Consider the following 22047-nt stretch of genomic DNA (forward strand, 5'->3'; position numbering starts at 1 on the left):
CACCTGCTCTAAATCCAAGGCCCTGTACTGGAACATGTTGCCCAGAGAAGCTGTGAATGCCTCATCATTGGAAGTGTTCGAAGTCAGGTTGGATGGGGCTTTGAGCAACCTGACCTAGTAAAACATGTCCCTGCCATGGCAAGGGGATTGGACTAGATGATCTTCAGAGGTCTCTTCCAACCCAAACCATGCTATGATTCTATACTGCAAGGTCCTGGGAAGAGAAAGACAGGGTAGCTCCCTGACATGACCTCAGGCTTACAGAGAATAAGCATGTCAAGGGACTTCAGTTCCTTCTTGGACAGTGATGCTTCAGATCTGTCTCTGAATTTAATTATTGCTGTGAAAGCCATTCTGTTATGCAGGTTGTTACTGACTCAGAGTGTAGAGCCAGGGACTAGCTGAACTGGGGAGTTGCCTCAGTAGGTGGGGTATGGATGAGGGAGACTATGTGGTATATAGCTGTATAGCTTCAGGCTGTACCTTTTGCTTACCCTTCTCACTCCTGGGAGAAGCCACCCCACAATATATTGTGGACCAACAGCTCCCTCAAAGTCCCTCCTGAGTTCTCACCACTGATCACCAGTCATTCTGCTGCAGGTGGGGCCTGCCATAGGACTTGGCTTTAAATGGAAGAGAAAAAAAAACAGCTATGGGAAGTCATCTGTTTCTGCTCTGCTGTCTAAATTTGCAAACAGGACATGTAGTTCATGGCAGTATAACCTGTTTAGTCCACCTTAAAGTTTAAGTCTGCAAAACTTAACTGTACAGAATAGATCTGGTTTTGATTTAGACGCTAGCCAACAAACAGCATCTGAAATTTGGAGAATTTTTTGCAGATCTCAATCAATAATGCCCAAACCATTCTTTGTTTAAAAAAACTAAGCAAAACAAGAACAGACCCCAGCATCTGTCCCAACAGCCTGTGTGCCAAGTTCCACTATGGGATTCTGAAATACCCCTGATATTAAGTCCTTATGCCTTCCTCCCAAATAAAAATGCCACAAGGTTGGGACAAGAACAGAGGCAGGTTCTGGAACAGGTGGTTCCCGAGTCTTTAAACTTCTTCAGTGTTTTGATGAGAAAATCTGAAATGAAGAAAATGTAGTATGTGAGGAGTTGGACGATTCCCACTAGAATGTTTGGAAACAGTTAGACATGCTTTGAAGTACAAAACAATGAGGTAAACATTAAGAAAAGCATTTTTCATATAAGCTTTCAATACTCAAAAAAGTAACACATGAATAAACCTCCCTGAAGCCATTGGGCATAATATCAAAATATCCTGCCTGCTTAGAACGTAGAAGAGCATATATTTGTGAATTTTTTTTTGATGTACGGACTTAGAGAAGTAAACAAATAGCTGCTTGAGAGCACTACAAACTCAGAACTGAGCTACAAACACAAACTATTATGAGCTACTGTGCTAAACATGCTCTCTGCTTCTCCCCTGTCACTGCATCAAAACTAATGTTTCGTTTAACTGATGAGAGGGTCTCATGTGAAGATCTTCAGTTGGTTCTGGTCCTTCCCTATGGCTCATTACAGATGTAACTGTTGGTCTTGTCTTAGAGGTCTTTAATTTGTTACTTGGTATTGAGAACTGGCTTTGGTGTGAGTTCATAGTGTGTTGAGTAGGTGTTTTGTGAGTCCGTACAAACTCTGCACCCCACAGAAGCAAACGGAGCCATGAAACTTGTGTACAGTGTGATCAGCTGCCTTTTGGAAGAAAAGCCAAATGACTGTCTCAGGTGTTTAAGGCGCTGTTTTCGTCAGAGTAGGCGCTCTTGATGCGTGGTCGGAGCTGTACGGTGACCTTGCTCAGAAAGCTGGGTAACTTCACTTTGAAAAGCATGCAGGAATCGGTTGCAGTGACATGGAATACACTTATGGAGGGTGACTTCCCATTGTGTGTACAGATACTTCGTGCCCCGACCTTGCCCTCCTGTCCCAAATGGGTTATCACAAAAACCCAGTCTTGAAATCATAAGATTTCACTTAGAGTTGCTGGTTTCAGGCCTGGGGGGAACCAGTAGCACTGGCGGCATTAATTGCCAGTGTTGTTAGGTCTTACTAGAGAGCCTTGACACTGAAATAATGGTAGAAAAATCAGACTGCTTTTCTCTCTGTGGAGAGGTTTCTGGTTTGCCTGTTTCTGTGGTATACAGTGGAGTTCAGTCCAGAAAAGCCTTGAGTTCATGCAAATCACTTTATAAAAATTGGAGCTAGATACTGTATTTGCTTTAAGGATTCCTACAGAGCTTAAGTAACAGTAATGTTTGCCCTCCTTGGCTCTTCATGGTGTTTCCATCTTACATCTCAGAAATTATCATGGCAAATGAAGGAGAGTTATGTGCATTGTGCACTCTTTTTCATTGCTGTTTCCTTGCAGGTGATTTTAATAGGCAGCTGATGGGTCAGATAATGCAGATGAACCAAATACTGGGAGATGTGAAAGATCTTCTCAGACAACAGGTACTGTATAAAGGCTTCAGTGTGAAATATCCCAAGCTTGCCACTTTTGACAGAGTCAGGGCAGAATTCACATAAGCTATAAACTCCTGTGTAGAGTTCGTTGCCTCAGAGGCACGACACAGGGGAGGAGGAATAACCTGCTACCCTGTGCTCACTATGGAGGATTGCTGAATGTGGGAGTGTAGGGGAATTGCTTATTCAGATCCAGAAAATCTAGTGTCTTAAGTGGAGAGGAACTAGAGCAGCCATCCTAGCCCACTGTTAGACAGAGATAGGTCTGTTGCGCAGAACTGAAATTGCGTTTGTTCCACTTGCTGGTGGGTGTCAGAACTGGAATTGCTGGTGGCACATGCCTTTAGTTAAGCATGTCATTCTGTACTGAAGTACAACCATTATCACTGTCCTTAATTTTATGGAGTACAAAGAGCATCTCATTTCAAGATAGAGTTCCTATGTTGCGTGGTTTGAGTGGCATCTTGGGGAAGAATCATAATGGTTCTTCTGGCAGCCAGGTGCAAACTGGGGCTGCCTGTATCCAAATAACGTTTGTTTTCTATATCCTCAAGGTCAAAGAAACAACTTTTCTGAGAAATACCATAGCTGAGTGCCAAGCATGTGGTAAGTATTCCTGTTATGGCCTGTGAAAGGCAACCAGATGAGATGTACAGTTGTTTTAAAACTAGTATTGATTGCATCAGCTTTGTGTGGTTTCTAAGAAGTACTTTTTTAAAAATACTGTGTCCAAAGTTCTAGATGTATTGGACACAAATTTAAAATAGATTTTCATTCGAGGAAAAGCTTTCCATTTCCATAGACTTGACAATCACCTGTTGGGGGATAAAACCCCATTAAACCAAGCAGTACCTGCACCCTGCACTGTCAGTTCTTGCATTGCCACAAAGCTGTGCCACATGTTCCTGGGGAGAGAGCTGTTGCCTGTCAGGTATCTCATGAGCAATCTTAGTAGAAGGACAGGGGAGTAATGATGTTCTGCTCTAGCTGGTGTTGTCAGTCTGAGGAAGATCCTATGCAGTCCACCTGAAAATTGTCTGATTCTGAGTAGGCAGTCACTGGTAGTAGTACTACTTACAGTAGTAAGACCCAAAAGGTGGTCTCCATCTTTTCACTAAATGGAATAAATAAATGCTTTCCCAAATGCCACTGCATGGCCCTCGTACACAACTGACAATCAGGACACACATGCAATCAGTATAAAAACCAAAATAATCCCTCACTGGGTGAGGCAAAAGGCCTTAAACTCATCAGGCCTTTTAGTTGATTTCTTCTCCCAGTCTGTCAGCCTCATCAAAACTCAAGTTGAGCTCCAGCCAGGTGAACCTTTATGTGTAAGTGCCAAAGAAAAAGTCTTTAAATCCTGCATGCATCAGTACCAAGATTCAGCACCTACTGGGGTCTCAGAAAACCTTGCTTTTCCCCAGGGCTGGTTTCTGTGCACCTAAGCCAGTGTACTTGCATGTCCTGCTGCATGTTCATGGGCTACCAGCTGCTGCTTCTTTATTTCTCTTGTTTGTAGACTGTCAGATATGGTCTCGCAAAACCATGGCACTGTTTTTCTTATGAAGTGGTAGTGTTGCTGATTTAGCCAGAGAAATGCGTTGTACCATCCCACTTGAGTCCCTTGGGCTGTCTGAGGTCACTGGCTTTCAGAGTTTCTCCCCTCACCAGCAGCAGAACTGTGCTGGGACTAACCTAGCAGGAGGGCTCCCATGTGTAGCCAGGAGAAGCACATGGACCTAACAAAATAGCTTTAATTTCCCCTCTCTGGGGACACAGCAAGCTGCTAGGCCATTCCCAGCATGAAGACTCTTCAGCCACAGCACAGCTGGTAGCAGCGCAGTGCAGAAACACAAAGTCCCTCCTGCGCAGCGTCTTGGGGATCTCTTTAGAGCGCTTGCCAGCTGAAAGCCATGATGGATGTTTCTTTCAATTGCTGAAACTGTTGTTCTTTCTGCATTAAAGGTTTGGGAACTGTGAATTTTCCAACTCAGCTTCCTAGGCGCAGTAAACCCAAATGTGAAGTTAATTCCTGCTTCAGGGGAGTCAGGTGCATGGATACAGCAGAAGGATTTCAGTGCGGCCCTTGCCCTGAAGGGCTCACGGGAAATGGCGTTACCTGCTCAGATATCGATGAGGTAAAATAGTGACTTTCACTGAATTTAAAAAAAAAAAAAAGGCCAAAAACAAAGCTAAAAAGCAACATATCAATGGGTTGCTGATGCTTGCTGTCTTCAGCATTTGCTAACTGCGTGCACAGTGAATATTAATTCATTCTGATTTAAGTCTGCCTCCCTATTTTGCTGTTGCTGAAACTTTATGGAGGTTATATGCGTGAAAACTTGAAATACCCTGGTGAGCTGAGAAGTCACGTAAAGGAGTTTAATGTTTGAAAAAAAAACCAAAACAACCAAAATGAGCTTTTGACATAGTTGTTTCTATTCCACAAGAAGATGCAGTAGCTTCTGTTATAGGTAGAACTGCAGAAGCACTTCTTGTCAATATGGGCTTTGTTTCTTTAAATTGTAGTGGTCCTGAACCAGCCTTGGAGACCAAATCTTCTCTTCAACCCAAACTGGAGCCATGTTTTCAGCCTTACTTTAAAAGTCTATGAAAGAAAATAAACTTCTATTGTTATTGTTCCTTTTGCTTCTCTATGATTGTGTTGAAAGCTGATAATGTTGACTTAAATCTATTTTTTTTTCTTGTGCTATATGGTAGAAATTCAGAGCTTGCTTGTATTGAGGACTGAGTTAATAAATTGCAATATCTTAAACGATTAAATAAAACCTGTGTTAACTGGAATGTGACACTCAGAACACAAACAACAAAATCACTTACAGCTTCACTGTGTTTTTTCTGTGTGATGATTTTTGCCACTAGTGTTTAGTGATTTTTGTGGAAAAGTACCTGGATGCAGTAGACCAGGGAACCAGGAGAATTAGGTCATTAACTGTGCCTGTGGATAGCACAGTACTACCAATGTACCCACCTACTGATGTAAAACAGCAAAGGCAATTCCTTTTTTCTCCTTCGTAGCCAACAGGAGATGTGCTTTGATGTTCTTTTGGTTTGCTTCCTCCTGTAGGCCATCAGCAGAGAGGATGTGATGTGCTCAACTTACATCGATCTGTAAAAAACACTGGGGAGAGAAAGTGGGTTGAGTGTGGCAGTTTCCTGAGTTGTAGGTGATGTCTTCTGTTTTGCCTCACACGGCATGGACTGTGTCTGCTGCAACAGAAGGCGCAAAAAATGGAGGTGAAGCTCTGAAATGTGAATGCAAGAGGTGAAGCTGAGACAGCCGTGATGTGAGTTTCATGCCACAGACAACCGTGGTGAGAGACTCAAGCCAGCCTAGGTGGAACCCACCAGTACGGATGGGTTCCACCTCCTGAGCCATACCCAGACTGAGGCAGAGCATGACAATAATCTCCTCCCTGCCATTTGCAGGGTTGGAGCAGCTCTACCCATGACAGCAGTGGTGGGAAAACAAACCAAGACCAGTCTGTAGTGTCTCAACATTAACATGGTTGTCTGTGAGCAGTCAGGCTCTGCCACTGGAGATTGACATGTCTTCATGTTCCTGCCACCACTCTGGCAGACCTGATCTCACATTAGCAACAGCGAGGAAATTTTGCCAGAACAGTGTCAGAGAGATACAGTCTTGCTTATAGAGGTCTTTATGTGGACACTGCTACTAAGATGCTACCTAGTCTGGTGCGGTTTTGTTCACCCATAAATATCTCCTTTAACAACTGGATTTACACTTATGATTGTGTTGGTGGAAAAAAAGATAATAAATGGCAATAGCTTTTCATTGTCTAATAAGAGGGGATGTGTCATATTATTTGTTTTCCTGAGTTAGCTGAGACTAAGGAGGAAAGTGATTTTTTTTTTTTTTTTGAAAGCTCTTTAGGAATCTTCTGAGAGAGCACCTTTTTACTGAATAAACATTTCTGTACTTCCTAATAACTGACATTTAAAAAGAAGTTCATCTACAAATTCTGATAAAGACAAATCTAGAAGCTTCCTCGTAAGAGCTGCCGTTATCTTTTCTGAGCATCTCTACAATATGCTTCCTTAATTGTTACCAGTTTGAAGACATTACCTTCATATCCTGATGCCCTGTATCTTGGGAGCCGCAGCTCTGCTCTGTGTATGGTGTAATTTGAGTGCCCTCTGCTGCCTACTATAAAAAATCCACAGCAAATAAGGAGCACAAAATGTCTGTCCTAGGTTTTACATTTTCCTTATGCTAGTTGTGGACCTACTTCTAGCAAATCTTTGTCAGACATGCTTTGATATTAAATATACCTTTTCTTGCTCCCTTGTGTGTGTTTGGTTACAAGTTGTATGTTTCTGGTAGGTGGATATCTTCTGGCTTGTTTTCCCTCCATCTTGAGGATGTTTTTCTGTTAGCGATGGAGGGGGGAAAAAAGGCATATTTTTAAAACTCTCATATTTCTTTCTCATGTTTCTTATTGTTGTCTTTGAGCCATATGCAGCATAATGGCATGTTGATGTTTTCAGTACTCTTACAAATATTACCTAGCACTGATGTTGATGTTGGAGAGGCAGTAATGTGGGTGGTGGTTCCCAAACTGGCACTGACAAGGACAGTGAAATGGGTCCCAGCTGTTCTGTTAAGCTGCATGAGGCAGTGAAGTGAATGATGCCTTCAGTCCACAGGTGATGCTGTGGGCATGTGGTATTTTGGGAGAGGTGCTGAGGGTCGCCTGTGGGCCTCCGGGCTAGAAATGTGTGGGTGCCACTGACACATCCCTGGTCATCTGGCTCATGTTTGGGTTACTTCTGCCTGTGACATTTGCCCAAATATAAATGAGGGAAAATGCTGCTGCCACTCCTGTGTGTACAAAACACAACTGCAGGACCATTCGGTGGGTTACGCGGCTTTCCTGATACTGTGGTCTAGACCTTTCTGGGGGGCTCTCAGCCTTCGAGGGAGCTGAACCTGCAAAAGGAAGGATTGGGGATCAGAGCTTAGGGCATCAACTACAGGCTATACTGGAAGATTGGAAATGTTACTTAAATTACAGAGATAGCTGAAGACCTACTGGGGTCAGAAATACCTGCAGAGACTGTTTCTTCTGTAAGCCAGCTCTGAACAGAAGACTTACAGACATTGCACATAGCATTGCCTTTGGCTGAGAGGTCTGTGCACGTAGTCAGAGTCTGGGTGTTACGGAAGCACGAACGTGTGCTCGGTTCATTTTTTTCTTTGCAGTGTCGTTACAACCCTTGCTTCCCTGGAGTGCGATGTGTGAACACTGCTCCAGGTTTCCGATGTGAGACCTGTCCCCCAGGATATACAGGACAAACCGTGCAAGGGATAGGACTCAGCTACGCCAAGAGCAATAAACAGGTGAGTGGCAACATCGCTGTGACAACTGCCATTGCAAGGTGCTGGTTTATATCAATGCATCTGTATCTCATTTTATTTATACTTCAGTCATTCCATAATTGCCTTGTGCGGTTAGGCAATGCTCAGAGTGTTTCAATTAGAAGATCTGAGTTGTGTTTGCTTGGTTTTAATGGGAGTGTTAACAGCCTAATGCTCAGGACCGGTATGGAGACAAGAAAAAATGTCATTATCTTCATAGATATCTCTGATCAGTTTTAAAGGGGGCTCTGTTGATTTCTGTAAACTGGCTTTGAACTAGGAAGAGTATAATAGAAAAGGCCTATTTTACTGTCATTTTTTGCATGTTCCTGTAATGCCCTACAAAGGGAACATAGTTCTTGTGGGCAGAGCAGAAACCCATCCTAAGGTTGACATTTTCTGTATCACAGCATCTCTTCAGGGTTTATACGTGTCTGGAGATCCACTGGAAAGTTAGCCTATGGGTATGTCTGTGCCATTCTGAGAGCAGTTTCAGGAGAGGCTATGACTTTTCTAGACTTGAACTTCAGTGGCTTTTTTTCAGACTTGGATCTCCAATTGACATTGTTTTCATTACATGTTGATTTGTTTTATTGCTAGGTCTGCTTAGATATTGATGAATGTCAGAATGGTGGACTTGGACTCTGCGTTCCAAATTCCCATTGCATAAACACTTTGGTAAGCACCTTTTCATTTGTGGCTTTAAAAAATTGATTGTTTTAAAATTCCATGAGGCTAGGATTGGATTTATAGCTCTGATTGAAGAGCTGAATAATACAATTTGCTTGTTGGCTTCATCTAAACCAAAGAACTCTTTCCACTTTTCCTGACTAATAATAAAAAAATCAGTACTTGATTTGTCATTAACATGTCCATCTGAGCTGTATTCTTACCACTTTCCCTGAGGAATGGCAGAAACTCTTCTCTCCACACCATCTGGTTATGTGTGTTTATGTTATTGCAAGGAACCTCCTTTGAAAGATAAAGCCTTTACTTCCCCATATCTCTTCCTGCATGGGAACTGCTGCAACGAGCTGTTCCCCTGGGTGCTCTCTTTATAGGAGTAATGTCTTCACTTCGTTAGGGTATTTATGCGGTACTAGATATGCCTCTAAATAAGTACAGAGAGGAGGAGAGCTGCAATTGGCGCAACACTTTTAATAGCCATAGATACTAAATCCAGGAGAGCAAGCATAGCCTAAGTAGAAATGGTTTGAAAGATGTTAGGATCCAGTAGAAGGGGCGTACAACCATTTTAATGCTATGAAGCAAGTTGGACCTTTCATTTAGAATCACAGAATCATAGAGTCATTTAGGTTGGAAAAGACCCTTAAGATCATCAAGTCTAACCATTAACCTAGCACTGCCAAGTCTGCCGCTAAACCACGTCCCTAAGTGCCATGTCTACATGTCTTTTAAATATCTCCAGGGATGGTGACTCAACCTCTTCCCTGGGCAGCCTGTTCCAGTGTCTGACCACCTTTCAGTGAAGAGATTTTTTCTAATATCCCCTGACACAACTTGAGGCCATTTCCTCTCATCCTATCGCTTGTTACTTAGGAAAAGAGACTGACATCCACCTCACTACAACCTCCTTTCAGGTAGTTGTAGAGAGCAATACCGTCTCCCCTCAGCCTCCTCTTTTCCAGACTAAACAACCCCAGCTCCCTCAGCTGCTCCTCAGAAGACTTGTGCTCTAGACCCTTCACCAGCTTCTTTGTTCTTTGGACACGCTCCAGCACCTCAGTGTCTTTCTCACCTTTAGGGGCCCAAAACTGAACACAGTATTCGAGGTGCGGCCTTACCAGTGCTGAGTACAAGGGGACGATCACTTCTCTAATCCTGCTGGCCACGCTATTTCTGCTACAAGCCAGGATGCCATTGGCCTTCTTGGCCACCTGGGCACACTGCTGGCTCATATTCAGCCAGCTGTCAACCAACACCCCTGGGTCCTTTTCTGCCAGGCAGCTCTCCAGCCACTCCTCCCCCAGCCTGTAGCGTTGCATGGGGTTGTTGTGACCCAAGTGCAGGACCCGGCACTGAGCCTTGTTGAACCTCATACAGTTGGCCTCAGCCCATCGATCCAGCCTGTCCAGGTCCCTCTGCAGGGCCTTCCTACCCTCCAGCAAATCAACACTCCCGCCCAACTTGGTGTTGTCTGCCAACTTACTGAGGGTGCACTTGATTCCCGTGTCCAGATCATTGATAAAGACATTAAACAGAACTGGCCCCAACACTGAGCCCTGGGGAACACCACTCATGACCGGCCGCCAACTGGATTTGACTCCATTCACCACAACTCTTTGGGCCCGGCCATCCAGCCAGTCTTGTACCCAGTGAAGCGTGTGCCCATCCAAGCCATGAGCAGCCAGTTTCTCCGGAAGAATGCTGTGCGAAACAGTGTCAAAGGCTTTACTAAAGTCAAGGTAAACAACATCCACAGCCTTTCCCTCATCCACTGAGCGGGTCATCTTGTCATAGAAGGAGAATAGGTTAGTGAAGCAGGACCTGCCATAAACCCATGCTGACTGGGACGAATCACCTGGTTGTCCTATATGTGCCACTTAATGCCACTGTCAGATACTGTTCTGCTATAGCTGGCTGCACAGAGCAGGCCTTCTCCATAAAAAGAGAAGGGTTAAAAGTATCCTGCAGGTGTAAAGGTAGTCCTTTTTGCAGCTAGGTATTGAGGCTAGTATTCGAAGTGATGTGCTTTCCTTTGTTTTGCTAGAACTGCTTTCACTGTTGAATATGTTTCTTTTTTTTTTTTTAAATATCTAGAACATTTCTGTCACATGTTGTATCTTATTGCATGACTAGACATGACTATTCCTCTTCAGGAGGCCATCAGGCCCTGTTTGCAGAGGTCAACAAGTGGCCTGCCATCTGTCAAAGCAGAGCAGTGTGGGTTTTTTACTCCTGTCTCTCTTTAGAAACAGTTTGGTCCGGAAGTGCTGCCTTACAGGCTACTTTAATGCATACCAGGGCTTGAAAGAGGACAGAATATACTGAACAAATTCAGCAGACTCCAGAAGATAATACCCTGGCATCCATTAGGAGAAAGTGCATGAATCGGTGTGTTTCATATAGGCCATACTATTTGCATGGCCCAGTGATTATTTTACTTTTCAGTCATCTGTATACTTCATCTTCAGCCTGAAAGTATGCAGGCAGCACAGAGTTAAAATTTGGAATTGTTCTGGTCTCGGCTGGGATAGAATTAATTTCCTTCCTAGTAACTGGTATAGTGCTGTGGTTTGAATTTAGTATGAGAATAATGTTGATAACACACTGATGTTTTAGCTGTTGCTGAGTAGTGCTTCCACTAAGTGAAGGACTTTTCAGCGTCTCATGCTTTACCAACTGAGAAGGCTGGAGAGGCACAAGAAGCTGGGAGGGGGCACAGCCCGGACAGCTGACCCAGACTGGCCAAAGGGCTATTCCATACCATGTAACGTCAAGCTCAGTATATAAACCAGGGGAAAGCTGGCCAGGGGAACTGCTGCTCGGAGATTGGCTGGGCATCAGTTGGCGGGTGGTGAGCAATTGCATCATGCATCACTTTCTTTGTATATTCTTATTATTACTTTTTAATATTTTTTTTTATTTCAATTATTCAACTGTTCTTATCTCAACCAATGGTTTTCTCACTTCTACTCTTCCGAGTCTCTCCCCCATCCCACCAGGGGCGGAATGAGTGAGCAGCTGTGTGGTGCTCAGTCGCTGGCTGGGGTTAAACCGTGACAGGAATGCAGCTAGGAACAGAGGACAAAAATAATGCCCAGTTGAGTAGTAAATGTATCTCTCTGTCATGGTGGGCTGGGACAGTACCTCCAACAGGCTTTGTATGGGATGAGTGAAGTTGTGTGAAGCGCTTCAGTTTCACAAAAGGATGGATGCACAAGTCTGTCAGAGATCTGCGTGTTTCTGTTCCTTAACATGTCAAAAGTAATTATTCTCCAAAAGGAAAAAAGATTGTTTTCAATTAACTTTTATGTCATATGTTACAAAAGCCACATTAGATGCCTAAAGAAGACCCCTTTTTATCAGCATTTATCCGTTTATATCTCATATAGTGATTGTCCCAGCACACACTGAGATTCCTTGGCTTAGCTCCTTTGGGTTTGTTTACATAAGAGAGTAGCACAAATATAAAATATGTATGTGTCTAGGTAAACCACTGCAAAAAGTTACATGGATGTTCTCATTGCAGTGTAAATGAGGATGACTGTGTCTTCAACTCCTGAATTCTTTTCTGAAGAACAAGATTTAGCTCAAGTTGGCTTAAAAACATTTAAGTTAAAAAAAATAAAATGGGGCAAAGACATGAGGAACTTCCTTGTCTCTCTTTGATTAACAGGTGTGCCCAGTTGAGTTTATATAAACTAATAGATCTGCTTTACACAGAAATAAGAGCATCCAATCTGATTAAGCAGGTGCTGCTTAGAATTTTACACAAAGCTTTGGCGACCTGGAAGCAGCTCGGAGTGATGCTAGCAGGAACAAGGCCTCATGAAGAAGCTTTTGCTACTACATGACTTTTCTCTGGCTTAACAAGACTGGTCTAAACAGGCGAGAGTTGAGCCTGTTTTTCAGCGTGCACTGCAGGAGCCAAACCTGAATTTCACATAGAAAATAAAGTTTGTTGACAGTGCAAGAGGTCTCAATGGATGAAAAACTAGACTTGCACAGCATAAGCAGTGTGACATGAATCTCGCTCACATGCTTTCTTTAAAAGAAAAAGTAGTCCTGATAAAAGGCTGGCTAGTAACTTTCTGTTCTTACAGGGTTCTTACCACTGTGGCCAGTGCAAACCAGGATATACAGGAGATCAAACCAGGGGATGCCAGGCTGAGAGGAGCTGCAGAAATCGAGCCCTCAATCCATGCAGTGTCCATGCCCGTTGTATTGAGGAGAGAAGAGGAGAGGTGACATGTATTGTGAGTTCATAAATTCATGCATTTGTACAGTGAAAAATAGCCTTTTTTAGGCTGGAATTGAGAAAGTCTTTGTGGTCATTTTATACAGTTGGGTGTTTTAACCAGATTGTGCTACACTGGCCCAGACCAGCTACAAAAATAACTGGGCTGTCTATCTTGCAGTTGTTTTCTTCCTGCAGCATGTCTGTAAGGCAGCCATACTTGTGTACCATATTTACTATGTCTGTGTAATTAGATCTTTTGGGAATGGCTTTTATAGCCTTTCTATAGCCTCCTCAAAAAGGACTGTCAAGTGTCACTCTACAGAAGACATCACAAGGACAAATTCCTCTCCTGGTGCTGTGAGTAGGGATTCTCTCTGCATACCCAACGTGCCTGTATTTGCCTGCTGATAGAGATGGTATTTTTCCAAGTGAGACCACAGATTCTAGGCAGAGGTAGGCTGTACTGTGCTTTCCAGCCCTGGGAGCAGAGGAGCACCAAGTGGCATATGAACTTTCATTGTAAGAGTCTAATTGAAGTATATATTACTTAGTTTTTCCAGCTTGCAAGGGGAAGCAAATGACTAATCCTGTGTCCTAAATTTGGATACAGTGCATGCTTTTTCTGGCACTCGCTTTAGTCTCATTTTTAAGTACATCTGTTTCAAAGAAGAAGAATCTAGGATATTTTAAGTCAATGCTGTAATGGGAAGATGCCTAGATACTTGTGTTAGGCAAGTCCTCATTTTAAGGGGAGGACAAAATTTGACATGCAGTTCTATGCATGTATCTTCAGTTACAACACAAATTAGGCATTGGTTTGAAACAGTACCAATCCAATTGGCTAGGAGAACTTTGTGTGCAGATGCACTTGCTTTGCTGATGCAAACTTATTAACTGTCAGTGCAGTTTTCTCTTAAAACTTCCTCTAGTTGCAGATGTATTCTGGAGATACTGAACAGAACACAGTCATCCCATCTAACCATGGGCCCCTAGCTAAGATGCTAGGTACATATTCTGCCTAGCTCCCCTCTTTTCTTTTTCTCCACATGCAGGTGAGGAACCAAAATTGGTTCCTAACCAGTGTCTAAAGAAATCTATAGCTCCCACTGAAATCATTAGGTGTTGCAGGCACACATTCCATTTAACATCAAATCTTTGCTGTTTCTAGCTGTGCCGACACAGAGAGAGCGTGAAACAAACATTTTCTTTCCACATTGAGAGATGCTGAAGTGTACCTCATTGTACTTCACTGTCTGTCCATACCTTCTCTATGTTAGTGTTTTCAAGACTGAGGTGGGGTTTCCCTCTTGAATTTTGCTGCAGTGACTCATTAACCTTTTGGTAGTACTACCATGGTGTTTTATTGATAGTGTGGCATTGGCTGGGCTGGTGATGGTTATATTTGTGGAAAAGATGTTGACATTGATGGCTACCCTAACGAGGAACTTCCATGCTCTGCTGAAAACTGCAGAAAGGTAAGAAATTCTTTCTTAATTCTATAATAATTCAGAGCATGAAGGGGTGAAGAGGAAGAGTGGAAGAAACATGACTAGATGCATTAATCTTCTTTAAAGTTATTGAATTCCTCTGGATAAATTGTATTTAATTTGATTAACTGAGTAATTAAAACAATAACAGAAAAAGTCATTCAAATTATGAAGGCATCCAGTTTACCCATAGAACACTGACATGTCTCATTTTTTGTCTAGGACAATTGCAGATTTGTCCCAAACTCTGGACAAGAAGATGCCGATGGTGACGGGATTGGCAATGCCTGTGATGACGATGCAGATGGAGATGGCATTCCCAATGAGCAGGTGCTGTGTATAGATCAGGCTGCAGGGGTCTGTGCAAACAGAAGGATTTCACATTACTGCAATAGGCAGTGGTTTTGAAATCTGGCTCACTACTATTTGCCAGAGATTATCCCATACCCATCACTGTCAGCAGGTCTCTAAATCCAGTCTTTTTCTTTTATGTAATGCTCACTATTAGAAGACCTAAAAAACCCAGGCTGTCTCACCCAGCCTTAGATCCCACCAGTGTGTGTTCCATTATTATATTTTAGCATTGACTTCTAGAGCTTTTTATATACAGAACTTGTGTCCTGTCATACTCTCCCACAGCACTGCCTTCAGGAACATTACTTGCATTAGTGTCTTTGTTTTTAAAGAGCAGGTTGACCTGACATCGCATTCCATGAGGGACCCAAAACCCACATAAATTAGTGGGTGTCTTGCCAATAACTTGAAAAAGCTTTGAATCATGTTCTCAAAGTGAAAGAGGTTTCTATGTGGGTACACTACTGCAGAATATATCAAGAGAACAAATTCAGACCATAAAAGCTCTTTTGTGTTCAACTCGTATCCTCACATGCCTACTGTTGTTCTACATTAAGATCCTTCTGTAGTATTGCTTAATGCACTTCCAAGGAAGACAACAAGAACACTCTATCCAGAGTACAAATGTCCACAGGGAGCTAGGGCAGACTAGCAATCACAGGTCTGTCTCAGGCTGTTTTGCCACAGAGGCCAACCCTAAATTCTGGTAGCTTGAAGCAACTGGCTTTATTAATGTTCTATAAGGAAAGATGTTAAATTGTCCTTCAACTGTGAATCTATATGCAGGTTCAGCACTTTTGCAATCAAGTAACTTCTATGTTGTTGCTAAGCTCTGTTCTGCCTCCGTGTGTGCAAGAGAATGAGGTCATGGGTGTGCTAGATGGCAGAGGGAAGTTTACACCACTTTGAAATAAAGTTTTCTCCATATGCCTCCTGGTGGTGTTAGAAAGTCAATACCAGCTTGGTTGACCAAAAAAAAAAAAAAAAAAAAAAGACTCGTACCTCTTTCCATCAAAAAGTCTTGTTTTTCCAAGTGTTTCAGCTTTGGTTTGAGCCTCTACCAGAAGGGGGCAACCGCCTCTCACTGAGAGATCTACAAACCCTGTCAGTGTCTCTGAACTGCAGCTTTTGAGAAGGCCCACGTAAGGAAGCCGGGGCATCAAAACAGGTTACTCGCCATGGACGCATCCAAAATGAGAATCAGAAGTTAAAGTTATAAATAAAGCCTTATGATACTGATACTGGGTGTTTATGTTTAGGGTTCCCATGCTGTGGTTCAAAGCAGAGCTTTGAGGGAGCCAGTGAAATCCGATCCAGGGCTAATATTCACATAAAATGTCAGGCTGCTCATAGTAATAATTTTTTGTGAAAGTAGAAATAAATACAAGAGTTATATAAATCCAGTGAAGTAGAAATTAAAGATTCATGACCTGGTTCATGTCTTATTTGGATCTGTGTCTCTTGCAGGATAACTGTATCTTGGCTCCCAATGTTAACCAAAGAAATGGTGACCAAGATATCTTTGGAGATGCTTGTGACAACTGCCGCAACGTCCTGAATAATGACCAGAGGGACACAGATGGTGATGGGAAAGGAGATGCTTGTGATGATGACATGGATGGAGATGGTTGGTAATTCTTCACTTCCATCTTCTCTGATGTTCTTGAAACTTGCCCAGAATGTGCCATGTGAGGACATTTCCTGTCACCAGCTGCTAAGTGTCATGTAACACACTGTCTTTCTACATGAAACCTGCGTTTGGAATCCTTTTCATTTAGATTAATATATATCTTTTAGCCCCCACTGGAAGCACTGAGCACTGTAACAGCTAAACCAAGTCATGTTTCATGTATAACTTAAGGTCGTTGGTGATTCAGTAGTTCCTTAAAGGTACAAACATGTCGCAGAGTACCCAGCTGCTGCCTGTCCCAGATGCCCAAGAGCTGCATAATGTATTATTTTCATTGCTGTAGGAGGCTCAAAAGAAGTGAAAAAATCACAACCCTTCACATGTAATAACGAAGATGAAACATCCCATCCTGTAAGCTGTGATACAGGAACAGGGTAGAATGAATTGTGTGTAATAAACGAAGTGTGTGTGATGGGGTTGAAAGCTGTTGTCTAGCAAGGTGTTTCTGACTTCTATTAAATGAATGGATGCATACATAAGAAAGATTTGCTGTGCAGGTTTATAATGTCATTGCAAGATTAAGTAGTTGCTGAAAAGGAAGTGTCTTTACTGTTCTTGATGTTTATGTTGTTCAATAACAAATATGGGAATTGTTTTTAACTAACATCCAATCCACTTTTTGCTAGGTATTAAGAACCTTTTGGATAATTGTCAGAGGATCCCCAACCAAGACCAGGAGGACAAGGATAATGATGGTGTTGGTGATGCCTGTGACAGCTGCCCTACAATCAGCAACCCAAACCAGGTTAGCAGGTAGAAGGGAAAAATATCCTTGTTCAGGGAGAGGGACTGCTGAGGTCCAAAAAGATGCAAGAGAAAGAGGCAGCCCATGCAGCCACAGTGTTTATCTTTTAACTATAGGTATTCAGGGAAGTTTTGTGGAGCTTCAGACTCTCCTGACATGGGAAAGGGGAGCCATCAGGTGTATTCTCATAGCTTGGGATGTTGTTAGCACCTCTGTCCTGCCAGTATCTTCTACTGTCATGCTCTGAAATGTGGTCATGCTCCAGTCGCACGGAGTCCAATGCCAGACTCCACACAGTGGTGTGATTTAGTTACACTTGGTATTTCTTTAATTAGGACAAAATCCTGGTGTCCTTATTTAGCAAAGCTTCACTGCTCCTAGGTGAGAGGTCAGTGAGACTTTTCATATGTTTTGAATTCTGATTAAGCTCCTTGTGACTAACAAAAAATGCTGAAAACTTTAGAGAAACATGGTGGATTTTTAAAGCTGCTTAAGAAATCAACCTTGGTTAGAAATGAGAGATACTTATTTCCAGTAGTAGAGGAATCTTGCTTGAACTGCTCCTCTTTCTTGAACTGCTCCAATCAAGTTTAACCCTGTTTATTCATATTCGTCATTTTTTTTTCTTTAATAAAACTGACTTTTTTGTTAGATGGATGATGCAAACAAGAAAATATGTTTTATAAAACCATTTTTTCCATGCTTTTATTTTAAATGTATTTGATTTAGTTGTGTTTTTGTTTAATACTGCCATTTTAATAGATGCTCTCAGCAGCTGATACTGGAAATTTCTCTGTTTCCTTTTGCAGTCGGATGTTGACAATGACCTGGTTGGAGATTCCTGTGATACCAATCAGGACAGGTATGCTGTATTGTTGCTTGTAACAGCAGCAGGGAAGTGGAAGAGGCTAGTCTTGAGCTGAAGCACGCTACTGATTCTTGGAGAGCTGTAATCCCTCAGACTGGCCTGGATTTAATTCCAGTACCTCCTCAAATAGATGTAATTTCAAAAACAATGTTATGATTTATCAGCCTTGTTGGTTCACTTCCCTGTAGCAGTACAGTTACGGAGCCCTTCACCTTTAGCCCCATGTTCACACAGGCTTCTTGTGAGTTCCTGTGGAAGTGACATTCAGAGCAGTTTTCTGGCTGTAAAACCCAGAGCACTGCTCAGAGTGTCTTAGTGAGGTAACGTCTTTTTTCTTTTCTTTATTTTTCATTCCTTTTTTCTTTGTTTTTTTTCTTTAGCAGAAATTTCACAGTTAAGGGCTGTATGTTTTTCCATAAGAACCTCGTGTTTCAGAAACAGAATTCTATTATCAAGTGTAAAATGTTCACAGATAAACCCTTTTGCTTTAGCACAGCAAGAATGGCAAGGCTCCTCTATGGCTTTTACATGCCCTGAGCATTGAGGGGAGCACGTCCCATGACAAACTGCTGATGCCTGGCTGGAAGCAGCTGATGCCTGGCTGGAAGCAGCTTCTGCATAGCCCGCTTCGGGGGTGGCAAGTCCTCTTGCCTGTGCTCCTCACTTAAAGCAACAGGAAGGGGAAGTGAAATCCTGTGCTGGCACAGCATTTCACCAGCCACAGATGGCTGCAAAGTCTCACCCCAGGGCTGTTGGTGGGTGCTGCTGTCTGGGACGATAAGCGCGGGGTGCCCACTTCCTCATCTCCACAGGGAGCCTTCCCAGTCTTGGGCCAGTAGCTGCCAGGGCCCCCAGCTGGGAGCTGTTTTACTTTTAAGTAGATATGGCCTTGTTTTTTTCCTGTTTTAAAAAAGGACATGTGTTCTTTTTTTCCTCAAACCTAACTAATGTGTATGAAACATTGCCTCGTAGAAATGTTGTAGCTGTGCCTGAGGTTAACCTTGCAATAGACGTATGTGCATGGTCCTCATTGCATTTTATCTCAAGAATGTGCAGGCATTAGTTGCTCTGACCTAAAATTAAAGCACCTTTCTTAAGCAGAGAGAGAGGTGGGAATACGCATACCTATAAGCTGCAGCACTGCCTTAATTTGGCTGCATGTCACTTTTGCTCTGCCTATTCTAGGCAAAAAGCTACTGAGGGGAAACATGCCCGTTTATCATGAGAAACGATTTTGTTTATGGTGTGTGTACAAAACACACCTGACTTCAGGCCATTTTTTTGCACAGATGCACTTAACTGTTGGCATGGAGAAACAAGGCAGCCACTCCATAACTTCCCAAACCCTTTTCTATAGTCTGTCCCTGTTCCTGGTCACTCTTCACTGTAACCAGCTGATGCAGCCATGGGCTGGAGGGGTGCTTGGGAGCTACAGACTTTCTCCTCTCTTTCTTACTGCGTGGCTCCCCTGCGGGACCGTAATGTAACAAAACTTGCTATGCAGGAGGGTGAAAGCAGTGCTTGTTTTTAAACAAGTCTGATTTCAGGTGCTCATGCAGAGTCTCCCATAAATTTTCATTCACACTCACACCTGCATGTTCATGAGCACCAAGACACTTGTGGACAACATGTATGACAAGGGACACCAGCTGTTGAGCTCTTGCTGTCTCCTGGGTGCCTTTTGATTGGTGACACTGCACTTGCTGGATGTGTCTTGCACACCCTTTAGGAGTGGATGTCATTTGGGATCTTGGGCTCTGGTATCTTTTCCCACTCCATGTAAGGCTTCTTTTTCTTTTCCTTATCTGAGTATTTTCATAGCTCCAGGCTTAGTCTTCATCTTCCTGCCACGTTATCATACAGTCTTTGTTTGTTCCATGCCTCTTTGCTGTTCATCCACCTGAGCGACACCAGGTCATGGTGCCCCACTGGTCTGTTTCCAGCTCCGGGGGTGCCTCCAGTGCGCTTCCCGCTCAGGTACCTGTGCCATCCCCCACGCAGAGGCTGGAGCTGATGCCAGCGTGCCATTTCTTTTTGTCTCTGTGCTCGCAGTGACGGCGATGGGCACCAGGACAGCACAGACAACTGCCCCACCATCATTAACAGCTCCCAGCTGGACACGGATAAGGATGGGTTGGGTGACGAGTGTGATGAGGATGATGATAACGATGGCATCCCTGACCTCCTGCCCCCAGGCCCTGACAACTGCAGGCTGGTTCCCAACCCAGGGCAGGAAGATGATAATGGTAAGATGGGCATTGAGGAGCCATTTCGGTGCTTAGGCACCACATCCTTCCCCAGGCATTACACATGTGCACCAGGATCTGACACAGCCACCGCGTGTGCCCACGCTCATCCCAGGAGGGACCCCAACATGCAGGAGTCCTTTGGCCAAGGCAGAGGTTCTCAGGTCCCCTCCCCAGGCACTGTGGCCATCAGGGCTGAGACTCCACCTGCTTCTTGGACACCCTGATCCAGTGGCTCAGCCATATGTGGCTACTTGCTGCACCATAAATCTGTTTTCACTTCTCTGATGCATTCAGGTGATGGAGTTGGGGATATCTGTGAGTCTGATTTTGACCAGGATACAGTGATTGATCGGATCGATGTGTGCCCTGAGAACGCAGAAATCACCTTGACAGACTTCAGGGCCTATCAGACAGTGGTGCTGGACCCAGAGGGAGATGCGCAGATTGATCCCAACTGGGTGGTTCTGAACCAGGTAAAAATACATCTGGTCTTTCTTACCTGTCTGAGAAAGATCATTTGAAAACCACGGTAAAACTGTCTCTGTAATTGCTGGACCTCTGGCAAACAAGGGCAAAGTGGAAGCAGTTGGTTGGTTGACTATTTTACAGGAGTTATAATGAAGGAACTTTCTTTTAGCATATGATAGCTTGAAGCTTGATGCTCCTAGTAATCTAAAATAACTACAGGCTGATGCCCTTGTTCTGGGTGAATTTCACTGCTGCCAAGAAGGCAAACATGAGACTTTTGTGTCAGCCTATTGAAATATTTCTGTAGCTAACAGTTTCATGAATCCTTCCCAGAATTTGAAAGTCTGACCTGCTGTATAGCAGAGCGTTTACTCCTAGATGGAGTCCAATAACTGTTATTTACATGAATAGATTTTAGCCTTCAGGAGGCTAATGTGTTCTGAGTCACAAGGAATGTGCAATTTATTCCCATTGCCAAAGTCTCTGCCAAGCCAGCTGAGGTGTATACACCTTCCTTAACCCAGTCCTGGCAGTCAGTTTAAACCCAAACTCCACTATCAGATTATATGAGCTAAGCCTAGGAAAAGCTCTCCTCCCACCCCCAGCCCCCTTTTGACACCCCAACCCCCCCAGTCCCATCTCCAGTTCTGGCCAGGTTCAGTGATTTTTCCAAAGAAGACTGGGGTAGGGAAAGAAAGTATCAGAGCACCAGTATGGCCAATTTTGCAATGGGAAAAGAAAAATCTTCCCTGACTCAGTGCACACAAGCATCAGTATTTGGTTATAGTTCTCATTTTAATTCAGAGCTACAAGTGTTACAGACATGTTGTGAGCAAACAGAGGAGACGGATGGAGGGGGTGCTAGAGGGAGACCAGAAGAGGCTGCCAGGCTTCGCCAACCCAGCTTGTCACACACGCTAACCACCTTGAATTTACTCTTACAGGGCATGGAAATTGTGCAGACTATGAACAGTGATCCTGGCCTTGCTGTTGGTATGTTCCCTCTTCTGAGATTCAAGTTTTACAGCAGAAAATTTATAGCATGTGAATGCATTTTCTGCAGACTTGTTTTTAACCTGCATGTATCCTCAGGTTACACAGCTTTTAACGGCGTTGACTTTGAGGGCACTTTTCATGTGAACACGGTGACAGATGACGACTATGCTGGCTTTATTTTTGGTTATCAAGACAGCTCTAGCTTTTATGTGGTAATGTGGAAACAGACTGAACAGACGTACTGGCAAGCAACTCCCTTCAGAGCTGTTGCAGAGCCTGGCATTCAGCTAAAGGTACTGGTCGTGGCTCCTAGCTGGGGACACAGTGGTCACCACAGCCTGGCTGTGCCATCCTGCCACGCGTTGGCCATGCTAC

The 22047-nt window shown here is 43.5% G+C and overlaps 1 protein-coding gene across 1 annotated transcript in view; it reads left to right on the plus strand.

Annotated features, from left to right (window-relative positions):
- Positions 1-22047, plus strand: part of THBS4 (thrombospondin 4) — a 40383-nt gene that overhangs the window by 13212 nt on the left and 5124 nt on the right. The window contains exons 5-19 of the mRNA XM_087741919.1: positions 2393-2475; positions 3042-3093; positions 4456-4628; positions 7736-7873; positions 8492-8569; positions 12679-12831; positions 14186-14290; positions 14525-14632; positions 16124-16283; positions 16973-17091; positions 17901-17953; positions 20012-20205; positions 20503-20681; positions 21621-21669; positions 21769-21965. Of these exons, the coding sequence (XP_087598045.1) occupies positions 2393-2475; positions 3042-3093; positions 4456-4628; positions 7736-7873; positions 8492-8569; positions 12679-12831; positions 14186-14290; positions 14525-14632; positions 16124-16283; positions 16973-17091; positions 17901-17953; positions 20012-20205; positions 20503-20681; positions 21621-21669; positions 21769-21965 (1841 nt within the window). The remainder of the gene's footprint in view (positions 1-2392; positions 2476-3041; positions 3094-4455; positions 4629-7735; positions 7874-8491; positions 8570-12678; positions 12832-14185; positions 14291-14524; positions 14633-16123; positions 16284-16972; positions 17092-17900; positions 17954-20011; positions 20206-20502; positions 20682-21620; positions 21670-21768; positions 21966-22047) is intronic.

Source organism: Nipponia nippon, unplaced genomic scaffold (genome assembly GCF_047370975.1).
Source record: "Nipponia nippon isolate SJK-2023a ecotype South Korea unplaced genomic scaffold, ASM4737097v1 scaffold_8, whole genome shotgun sequence".
NCBI lineage: Eukaryota > Metazoa > Chordata > Aves > Pelecaniformes > Threskiornithidae > Nipponia > Nipponia nippon.